This window comes from Varroa jacobsoni, unplaced genomic scaffold, assembly GCF_002532875.2.
Source record: "Varroa jacobsoni isolate VJ856 unplaced genomic scaffold, vjacob_1.0 scaffold_1016, whole genome shotgun sequence".
In the NCBI taxonomy this organism is placed as follows: Eukaryota; Metazoa; Arthropoda; class Arachnida; order Mesostigmata; family Varroidae; genus Varroa; species Varroa jacobsoni.
The window spans coordinates 4,001-15,277 of record NW_019213918.1 but is presented as its reverse complement, the minus strand read 5'-3'; the positions used below and the strand labels follow the sequence as shown (position 1 = coordinate 15,277).

At 39.8% G+C, this 11,277-nt stretch overlaps 1 protein-coding gene across 5 annotated transcripts in view; it reads left to right on the top strand.

Moving 5' to 3' along the window:
• The window catches only part of LOC111265815 (uncharacterized), a 22,397-nt gene extending 12,081 nt beyond the window's left edge, over positions 1 to 10,316 (top strand). The window contains exons 3-5 of one of the 5 annotated variants that reach the window (XR_002683690.2): positions 5,370 to 5,425; positions 6,531 to 6,614; positions 9,058 to 10,316. Coding sequence is in view for 3 of the 5 variants with exons in the window: in XM_022842742.2 (XP_022698477.1) it covers positions 5,370 to 5,425; positions 6,531 to 6,558 (84 nt within the window). In the remaining 2 variants the exon portion in view is untranslated. The other 4 variants (XR_002683689.2, XM_022842742.2, XM_086970645.1 and 1 more) reach the window with 4 other exon arrangements.
• Positions 10,317 to 11,277: the final 961 nt, after the last annotated feature.

Below are 11,277 nucleotides of genomic sequence, written 5' to 3'. Positions count from 1 at the left end.
GGGTTGTCTTAATAATAAAATATCTTTAGTAAATAAGGTTGGGGCAGACAAATAGATTTTTTCCAAATGATCGATAGAAACTCTCATCGGCACCTCCACGTATGTTGGAGTTGTTGCCTGTTATAAAATAATATGTGATAAAAATATAATGACACTTTACTTTTATCAGCATAATCTCATAGATATCATTACGAGCGAAGCTGTTTTGAAATCGTAAAAGGCATATGAGTCCTTAAAAGATTGACTTGAATTGCCAATGCTTGATTGGCCAAAATTGACTTGAATCGATGATACCATATTAGTATCTTGAAAGATTTTTCTCGTAAAGGAATATGTTTAGATGTTTAAATCGGTACTTACTTTTTTATCGAACATTCATGGCTAATTTGATTCGCGCTCGGTTTTAATTGATCTTATATTGCTAAAATCGGTCGCTAGAGGTCAGTCTAGTCAGAGGCACTTTTGCACGATACGAAAACGTCACCGTTTGCTACTGAAAGGTATTTTTAGCGCCAACCTATGTGCAAACCTAGTATCACACAGCAGTAGGCTTCGTTCAGAGGGTCTTCTGACGCGTTTTGTCATATTATTTTCGCCGTTACTGCTCTGCACAACTCCACAAAAACGAAGTATAGAAGGCCCTTGATCACCATGTTGGAAGACTGTGAGGGACATGTTTACTCCCAGTGCGAACTGCAAGGAAGTTGGCAAGGCTGAGAGCTCACATACTTACATAACTTGCAACTTTGGTATTCACCGGCGCACAATTTCGATCGTCGCGTACAGCAATTCCTATTTTACGTATGAACTAAAAAAGATTTTTATCTAAATTTACGATAACATACCTCAGACCGGCGTTTGTTTCCTTTGTCTTAGCAGGTTTAGGTAAGCCCTGGCGAATATTTGCACTTTCCGATACTTCGATTCTCAACGTATAAGTCGTCACGAATCAACTTTGAACAGCTGGCCGTCCCTAAAGTTAACTTTTTTCAATTAAGCTTGCATTGGCGAACGATGATCTGACAGCTGAACTCTTTGCTGCACGCGCCATAATACCTGTTATACTGTGATTTATCAGCGTGACTTTATCACGTAAATGAGAAAATCTACGAAGCCCTATAACGTTGAACTTAATTTACTTTATACAAACAGGAAATCAATAACTAAATGGTAATGGCTCTGCTTATCAAAGACCTACTTTCGATGTATAAATAAGTTATCGTGGTTTCAGGAAGGTTTCATAACTTTTTTAGCCTTATTTTTGCTTTAATTGAAAATAATTCGTCCTTTCCAATATGTCCGCCTGCGCCGCAGAGACACTCGTTGCTCGCTGTTATTAACCATCCATTTTGGATCAGCCATGGAAAACGGAAATCGTGGAAACAAATGAAAACTAGCAGCAGTCTGTAGGGTCTCGGTTGGAAATGGAATATGTTTATATAAATCAATTTTCCATAATTCTTTCTTGATTTGATCTTGATACGGTCGCGTGTCCAGAGCCCCCTACTAGCCAAGCCAGCGTTTTCTGCGAACGTTCAAAATAAACTTAAGCGCCGTTCTCATCAACATTAGGTATGGACACCCGACAAACGAGCGACGGGCTTACCGAGAACTGTGGATGATAATTTAGCAGAATCATGTGTGCTGACCCTGTTTGTCTTGCGTTTTCCCGCCAACTCCGCCTTCGCATGACTAACGAGGCGTGAACACCTTACGGTCTGCGGTTTGGCAAGTGAGTATAATAGAGTAAGGCTATCATTAATCAGAGTGTGAATATCGCCTTTGACAGACCCCAGCCAAATGGCTCTCAAAATGATCTCCGACTCGTGGCACCTCATTCGTTGGCCACGTGGCGGGAAATTCGTCTGAAACATCGTCGTTTTCGAGAGTTTTCTGAGCAAAACATTCCTTGTTGTGCTCCTCCTAAAACTTCTCATGGGGAAAGCTGGTGTGATCGGAAGATCTACGATGCGTCATTCTCTTATTCTTCGTGGCGAGCGGGGAACGTTCGCAACGTAAACTAAATGGATTGAATTCAAAGGCGCGAGCGTTCTCAAATAGAGATCTCGGTTGTCTAGTCTCATCGGTATCAGTAAGATCCTCAGCTAGCGTTGACTTACAGTGCAGATATATGGAATCTACGGTGCATACTGATTCGCCTACTTTTCTGTGCCATCATATTATATTACGGCCGTTCTCTTTACGCGCAGGTGTATGGAATCAATCGCATGAGCAAATAATGCAATGCAACCATCCGGGATATTGAAGTACTCTACTGCCCTCGGAGGCAAGTACACTTCAGACATTAATAAGTATTTCCTTTGATGCTGCGGCCTCAGCGATATCCCAGATCTCTTTGTAGTGAGCATTGGTAAACGGCTCAGATATGGTCACTATATAGGTCTACGGGGCTGCGGTATATTGACGTATTGAATTCTAGCCATGAGAATGATTCCGCCGTTGATAAAGTGGAAGTTAGCAAACATTCAAGTTAGTTTTATTTTAAGTGGGATAAGCAACTTCCATGGTAAAACTACAATTATCATCAAGCAATTAGTTGGTCTGGACGCTATCACTTGGGATGTAAGGTTGATCCAGCGTCTCCTTGTTATGTCAACGAAATAAAAGCACTTCTTGACAGCACAAAGAATGTTACGTACTGATAAATAGTGGGACTACCCGTTTTGGTTCGTAAACTCGTACCTTTGCTGCGTTCGTCATTAAGGACCCATGAAAAATCATATTTCAACACGTCCTCAGTGCGGCACAAACTCGACAAGATTTCGGTTCCAGGGCCAACAGAGTGACAGCTCTAAATTTGATTAGCGATGTAAAAATGAATCATTTACAACCTAGGCTACACAAGCTCTTTGCTTGACGTCATTCATATTCATTGTGTCAAAGAAACCTGTCATTTAATAACAGAACATTCCAGCGATAAAAACATACATTGCGTGAATCTCTACGCCCCTCAACAAAAACTGTCCTTTATTGTATCATCGTTTAAATGTCCTGCTGCGTGCCGATAATAAAATGTCGCGAACGTTATTTTACCTCAACGAAAGCCATCTGAATGTAAGACCGAAGCGCACAAAATTAATTACAACATACTGACCTAGCGAACTCCCTGTATCGTTCAATACGGACGCTGAAAAGTGAGAGAGGATTGGTGCTCTCCAAAGAAGGAACACTCTCTAAGAAGGAATGGCAAATCAGGCCTCGTTTAGAGACAATGCTTATTTTTAGCTGATTTGCTAAGGCCTAACAGCTAGTGCGTCAGCAGTTGCTTATCCAGCTCACTTGCGACTAAACGCCTTTATTTTCAAGCCTAGTTACAGACAATAGTTTGACAGAAGGACTGAAAGCGCATAAAACCCGTTTCCTTAGTCGTTGTAAATGGTGTCTCTATTATATTTGGGTTATAGTCGTAACTAGTACGTATAGGACAATCTACTGCACCCCTGCAAGGTACTCTTCTAGTGATGAGGTTGCTGCCATGAGGATTATGTCAATATCTTACGGACATAGTTGCTCAGCTGAAGTATTATAATTATTAACGTTTCTTCTATTCTTCCTGAAGCCGAACAAGAGCATGGATTACTTCCCGCTATAATCTTCTTGGAGCTACAGCTTTTTCTTTATATTCGAAGCCCCTTGCGATATTTTGTCACGATGTGCAGACATACTCGACTCGTTCCAAGCGTTGGTAAAAATTTTTTTAACCTATTGCCTGATTCGCTAACTTTCTCAGAACCTAGGTGTTGTTCAAGCCTTCTGCATAAATCTTGCATGCACATGCGTTCGAGTCTCTTCAGGCCCCCTGCTAATGGCACTGATCAATGAAATATTCATGTACGATAATGCTTCGTTGACATCGTTTGCTTACTGTTTATTGAGAATAGAAACAATCTATGGCGCGTCTTCTTCATCCATTAACAGAGCTAAGCTCACCCGATAGCTCTTGACAAATTTCGAACTAGAAGATTTTTTAACTACTGTCTATGACACACATATATATATATATATATATATATATATATATATATATATATTAGACCGGTTTATTCATGACGAAAAATGTATATGTCTCAATTCACGTTAGCCGAAATACGTATAGCTAGATAAAATTCGTTCTAAATATCTCTAATTTCCATAGAGTACCATTTTTTCCGAATGTGCACCCAGTGTAATGTCCTTCTCTGTGTACCTTACTCACCACCCTCATATTCGTTTATACTGAGGTTTGTATCGACTCAAAGTTTTAGCTTTAATTGCTTCAGAAGTAGCAGCGTAGCTAGGGTAAACGAACCTATTCCCAGTTTTTCCATTCCATCCAACGAAGTACGAAGAGCCCGTAGAGGCTGTTACAGGGATAATTTCGAAAAATTTGACAGAAATTGGTCGAAACCTCGGAGGATAAGGATCTCAGCTATAATTCTTCATTACGTCTACATAAAACATGTTATTAAGTGTATGTTTGTTAATTTATTCCGGTGCGTCGGTGTATGAATATTATACGATCTCAATACGATATTATAATTCAATTCATCACGATCTAGGGCGCATATTTTATAGTGGAGTAAATAGTTTTTAATTTGTCACTCTCCCAATGCGGTATAAAAACATGAATACATATGTGAAAGTCCGCCTTGACCACAGATCCGCTAAACTTTCTCATATGATCGGAGAAATATTACCAGCAGAGGTTTTATGGGGAGATTTTAGCTTCGCAAAGCAAAATATCCCTCGGCGTTCCACGGTATGCTAGTCTTAGAATATGCGAAGCTCTCTTGTCATCTGTACATATTTTTGATATAATATTCTTGACTACGTACCACAGTTTAGCTGGTAAACCGTTTATGATATACTAAGGGACACATTAAAAAATTTTTTGCTTTGGGAGCCAGCTTCGCAAAAAAACCACTTGTTTTTTTGCGAAGCTGGTTCCTTTTGAGCACCTGCCGCAGTCTACAAATAATCTAATGACAATATTATGCGTTCCCAACGACGCGTATGCTTCGTACAATCGCATGATAAACACGGTACATTATTAGCTGTATGCCTAAATGCAGCCCTTGATGAGGTAGGCCTAAAAAATGTGCCTAGGACATCTTAAAAAATGTATTGCGGCATGCTTATAACATGTTCCGCATCATCCTTTATTCATGGATATAAATACAAACTCATTGTGGAGTCACAATCGTGGCTTATTCCTTTTCACCGTGAGCAATCATACGCGTACAAAGCCAATTGTAGCAGCGAGAATTAGATCTGCCTGGTCTATTTCTCATCATCAGAAGAGGACGCTACTTTAACGCCAGAGCTCAATCCTTTACTCGTATAAAATCTGTCTCTGTGTTGTCTTACAGGTAAATATACGGACAACTCACGCCATCGGCCCAGATCCCGGGAGCCAAACTGAGGAGTAAGCCACCAAGGCCCGTACGAAATAGGCTTGAATACAGCAAATAACGAGAGTAGTTCTAACCACGTACTGAAAACAGTTTTAATCCGCTTAAAGCATCTTGAACGATACGTTCAACCGTGCAGGACACTCACTTGTTTTAAAATCCCTGCTTCCTAGGTCCTCAGTAAGCGCAAGTGGTAGGCCTCACGGTATGGGGGGCACGCGTGATTATTGGAACAGATTGTATCTGTATGAGCATTTGAAACTTTTTTTAAAACAGAAAAATATATAGATCATTCTCGAAGCTCACGGGTAGCAATGCGTATCGGGTAGCAATATCGCGTCATACGTTTTACTCGTCATTAAAAAATTACCCTAACTTGAAGGGACGCAATCTTCATGGAATATACTAACACTGAAACTTTTCTTATTATATCAGTAAAAGCCGCAGCGTCAAGAACACTGTTTATTACATAATATATCTCCGAGCTATAGCTTTGACGCGTGGTGTTAGTAATTTCATTTCTACGACATTTTCACTGGATAGTAATGGCTTAACACATGATATACTGCGGGTGTCGGATCTACGCCTTAACAATAGACCAACAAAGATTGGCAGCAGACAATTTCATCTTCTCGGTCTGCTAGAGCTTGCTGCCTCGTAAGGCATCGTACTCCTGGATATTCGACAGTCTTGAGCGTCACTTATTTATCAATACCCTTTCCCACATAGGGGCTACTTAGAAGTGGTGTCAGTGGCTCGGTATCAAGATAACTTCGCAGGGGGCTGCCTATGATTCCACACTTCCATCTCAAGTGGTATTGCTTATATAACAGTTTTGAACTTAGTGCTTTTTTGCAACTTCCTCCTTCAAACTAGGGACGCTACTACATAGAAACTCAAACATTTATGTGCCACGCAAATATATTTGTTAAGAGAAATATTCGTTGACCTTTCGAACGCATAGCTATGACACTTCTGTCCTACTTTATGCATCCATCAAAATCATTTTCGGCCTCTTTTAGTTATCGGTTTCTACCCAAGTATAACGTGCATTGGACTTTGACTAGAAATTCCCTTTCTGTCATTTAACTAATATTGTATTTCTTGTCTTTTTTGCAGTATTACTATATGGATGGTAGGAAACTGATACTTCGTTAGGTGGCAACAAGTTCCACAAATACGATGTTTCGTGATCGAAATCCTGTACGTTTGTTCGGTAGGCACGCTCCATATCAGCGCAGTGTTTTCTATATTGCCAACGACATATAAGTCTTAGCTTTATCATAGAGCCTTACGAGCAACCAAAAACGCTACCCGTTCTATAAATTTTAGAGATACAAACTTTTCACTCACCCTAATAAATCTAGGACAAGCAAACAAGACAAGGGGTCATCTTTCTGCATGATGGCTCACTAATACTATGTTTAAACGTTAAGCTTAATGAGCGTAAGATGATTTTAATTCGAATTTAAATAAGCGGCTAAGCCTAGTGCATGAAAGTCCATCGTAATAATATAATTATAGGTTGCGTTAAATCTCAATATTGATTAAAAGAAGGCGATCGGAAACAACTATAATATCTAGTCCTCTGCCAAGAGCCGGCCGTTTGAAGCAGTTCTTAACTGCAGCAGAGGTCGAAATGTCCCTATTGGGTCATCCATTCTCTCTATACTGTCTTTAAACTGCAATGAACGTCAGAAAATTACCCGATGAAATAATACTGCCGATACGAAACATACACAGATTTCGATATCCATCTATGTAAATCAAGCTTGATTGTTGAGTGGCCTAGTCTTTAAAATTTTGCCTTTCGAAAAAAGACTCCACGCGAAAATGTCCTGCGACGTTGAGTCTGCACAGATGCCCCATAGAAGATTCAACTGTGCAACGGCAATCACCATCGCGTATTGAAATTTCATACTGTCAAAGTCAATTTTTCCGGTTTTGGCAACAAAATGGCCACAGACGACAACTCTTTGTACGCTTAACATCGCTTCATAGAATAGCTGTTTGAAAATAGCACTATGGTCTTCATATGCTCGGGTACGAGACCCTTGATTGCTTTCTGGCCTAAGCTGGCAAAGGCGTGTTTTAACGGAGCGGATTATTATAGGCGAGCATTGCGTAACAATTATTCTCTGCAACGAACGTGCTTCACATGGCTTGCTGCACTAAGTTCCGGGGGTAACTGAACTTTATCGACGCAAAAATATATTCTGATAACTTAGGAGCTCATTCAAGTTATTCTAATTAGTTAGTAATTCATAACGCCAATATTGAACAATCGAAGGCGTAGAGTCTACGTTGCCTTACTGGACTGTACAATAGATCACGGTACCAATTAATACGCAGATGTGCCGAGGGCATCAGAAATATCCAGAGTTCAGATTTTATCAAATTTTATTTATCTTAATTAAACTACTGTTTGAGATATGTAGTTATTTTTTCTTGTAGGATTTCAAACAGCGGCGACTGGCCTTCTCATTCCTCTAACTGTAATGAAATCCATGCTAGAAAAAACGACGAAAAAATAAATTCCGACCTATTTGTTCCGTTGTGGGCGGAACGGATCTACTTTTTCTTACATGGGAGCTTTCTCGCCGTCGAGCTGGCCTTAGCAAGCCTATGAGAGGCCAGTTTGCCGTCGAAGGGTGTCTGGAGGAACTGGGCTCAACGGAGTTTGTTAGGGGTTAGCAGCCAGAAATTAGATGCGCGTTTGCTTTTACCAAGCTTGCTTTAGAATAGAACGCAATACTATCCCGGCACCGCGTGTTAAAGTACATATTTGCTTTTCCTGAACGCCGGTGGCCTGATTTGTAATACGATGCCAAATTGTGTATGATATCGTACTGTCTATCTCTATGAGCCTAAATTTTACTAGCAGATAATAGATAAATGCCTAGTCCACGGAAGGTTTCATTATACGTTCATTATAATGAAATATTATATCCCTCTTATGTCGTCTTAGCAGGCCACAAATATATAAGCATACCCATTGTAAAACTAACTTGCTACTATACGTTATTCTATCCCTTTTATCTCGACTTAGGTTTAGTATGTTTGCACCATAAATGTCACGCACCTATTACATCACGTCTCGAATAGGGATCAGAAGCGGGTCGTGAGACCCATTTGCTGTAAATCAGTTTCTTAGCTTTGATTTGACAAAGAATATAATCAGATATGGTAAATACGTCCCGTTGTAAAAGTTGTTTACAAAATATATTGACAATTCTATATTGAACTCCTAAAATAATTATGCATTTTAAATTAATAACAAATTAAGCAAAAAAAAAATCATAGACCCTATTGATTGTTGACAATGTATTTTGTTGTTGTCCGCAAAGCCCACTTGCAAAAAAAGCCCCTAATAGAGCATCAGTTGCTCCGCTCTAACGAACAATGGCTGACATATCGCAACACAATAACTAAATAATATAATAATAAACATAATAAATAAATAATAATAACAATAACGTATTTGCGTAAACGCAAGTTTCTGGATAATCGCAAAACACGAGTAATACGTCTACTAGAAGGGTTGGCTTAATCCTTCAAGCTTCGCATAGTATTTCCTGTCCCACTTGTTTAGTTGGCTTTTTTAGTTTAATCTTAATTTAATTTTTTTTTTTGCCTTTGTTTGAAGCTTCTGTGGAGTCAACATGCTTCCCAACGAATTGTCGTGTGATAGTACTTAAATGTCGTCAAGAGCTGGTAGTTGGAACAAAACTCTGCTTCACTAGTCCCTAACCGCGTGAGAAGCTCAGAAATAACACAACTCGACGCCTGAGTGCCTAAAAGCCTTCATATAAAAGAAGTTCTCGATATATGAAGATAGATAGGGTAAAGATCCAGTTTCAAAATATACACACACATTCATGTGACCATAAAAGCACGACTTATCCTTAAGTCTTGTAGTTTTAGGAGAGTGATTGATAAACTACATCTCGGTCTCAGTTTAAAGGTGATGCGCCGGGAGAAAGACTATTTTTCACTAGTGTCTGTCGGAAACTGCTTGCGCCAAGAGTTTACTAAGCATGAAACAGAAGCCTACATTTTCGCCAGGCGCTTGATCCTATAGAATTCTGGCCTGTCTGACTGAGTTCCTTACTGACTCTCCTGTAGACTCAACTTCGATACTGCGCAAATTTTTCTCCGTATTAGCCACAACCGAGCGACACGTCAATTATATTGTTTCCAAAAACTGGAATTAGGAATACCAGTCACTTGTCGGTGAGATAATTTCTTGTGCATTATTTCTCATTGATCCCCGATAGGCGATCGGGTAAACGCATTACGGGAGATCCTAATGGAATATGATCCAGAGAGAAAACGCACATAGTCCCCTAATTTTCCGTTTGTGTTTTATTCATTCAGCTGAAAGTTCTTACGCTTCTGAATAGCCATTCTAAGTCTAGGCACATGCCAGAGGTGGCCACAAATGGCTCAAAAATAAGGCACGGAAATTCATACCCCTTCTATTTTTCAATAAACAGAACTGTGTTATTTTGGCATACGGAACGTTTAAGATTTTCTCGTAACATTCACCGCCGGCCCGACACCAGTAGCTTTGAACGACATGTTAAAAAATTCTAGATAAAAGTCATGCACGCCTAAAATGTACGCAAGCGACCCTTTTTTTTTGTTTTTAAAGCCGTGTACTTTCTAAAGCTCTAGGATAGTTGTACGGTTCCGATGACTTTGTGTTTGAGCGGCGCAAGCAATTGCATATATTATATGTGTTATATAGGTGTTGAAATATTGTATGTCTTAGCATTACACATTCGTTCTAGTCATGACATACATTGATTCAATAATAATTTAGAACGAGTTTTGCAGCGTAGAATTTTGAAGGCAACATCAATCATCTGATGAAAATATACAGCCAATAGATTCGGACAAGTATCTTCATTTGTGTTGACTTTTCAATATCATATAGAAACATAAAAACAGGTATGCGCCATCGTCGTGGTTTGGACGGAAAGTTGTGGATTTGTTTGTAATACTCTAAAAATACCTATTTTCCCTGTTTTTCTTACCCCCCTGTGAAGTTTCCAGTTAGTCAAATCTAGTTGTAAAAACAGCAGCAACAGCAACTATAAGCCGCAGGCCTCAGCCCTTACGAAGTATGTCAGTGGAAAGCATGTTCCGCTTCAAAATAAACACCTGTTAGGATGGGTATCGTTAGGCTGGCCTGACTTCCCACAACAAAGACCATGCTGCTGCCCACATGAACCTTAATGTCGTACTTTTCTAAGCCACTCACACGGGAATAATTTCCAACGCAGGTTCTGTCACCCGAACTGAAAAGTAATAGCCATGTCAGCGAAAGGCCAGCTCATACCGTTCCACAAAAAAGCTCCCCAGAGTCAAGCCATGAAGAGTTTGCCAGCTTACCAAGAGGTCAGCGTCGCTATAACTGTAAAAGTTCCATTATATTCGAGCCTGTTCTTTCAGAAAGGCACTAAATCAGGTAATGAACTATTGCGGCCTGTCGGAAATTCAGAGAATCCTTTCCCCTTGAGCTTCAATGCAACTTAAGAGAACGTCACGCCCAGAATGCATAACGAACGACCGAACTACGGGTCCTGTATCAGTGAGCAACATGATATATTCAAAGGATTGATTGCAAGGCTCAAACCTGTGTAAACCTGTATGAATTTGAGATTATTTGCAGATTTCCGCCTAAAACAAGAGATTCAAAATGTCTGAGTTCCAAAAGTGACAACAGAAAATCAACAAACTATTTGACATTTCAGTAGAATAAGACTGTATAGGCAGTTTGCCGAAGTCAAAGAGATACGGTACACAAATAGCAAGCAAGTGTTACGACCTATTTACCTAGTCAAATGGATGAGTTTAAACC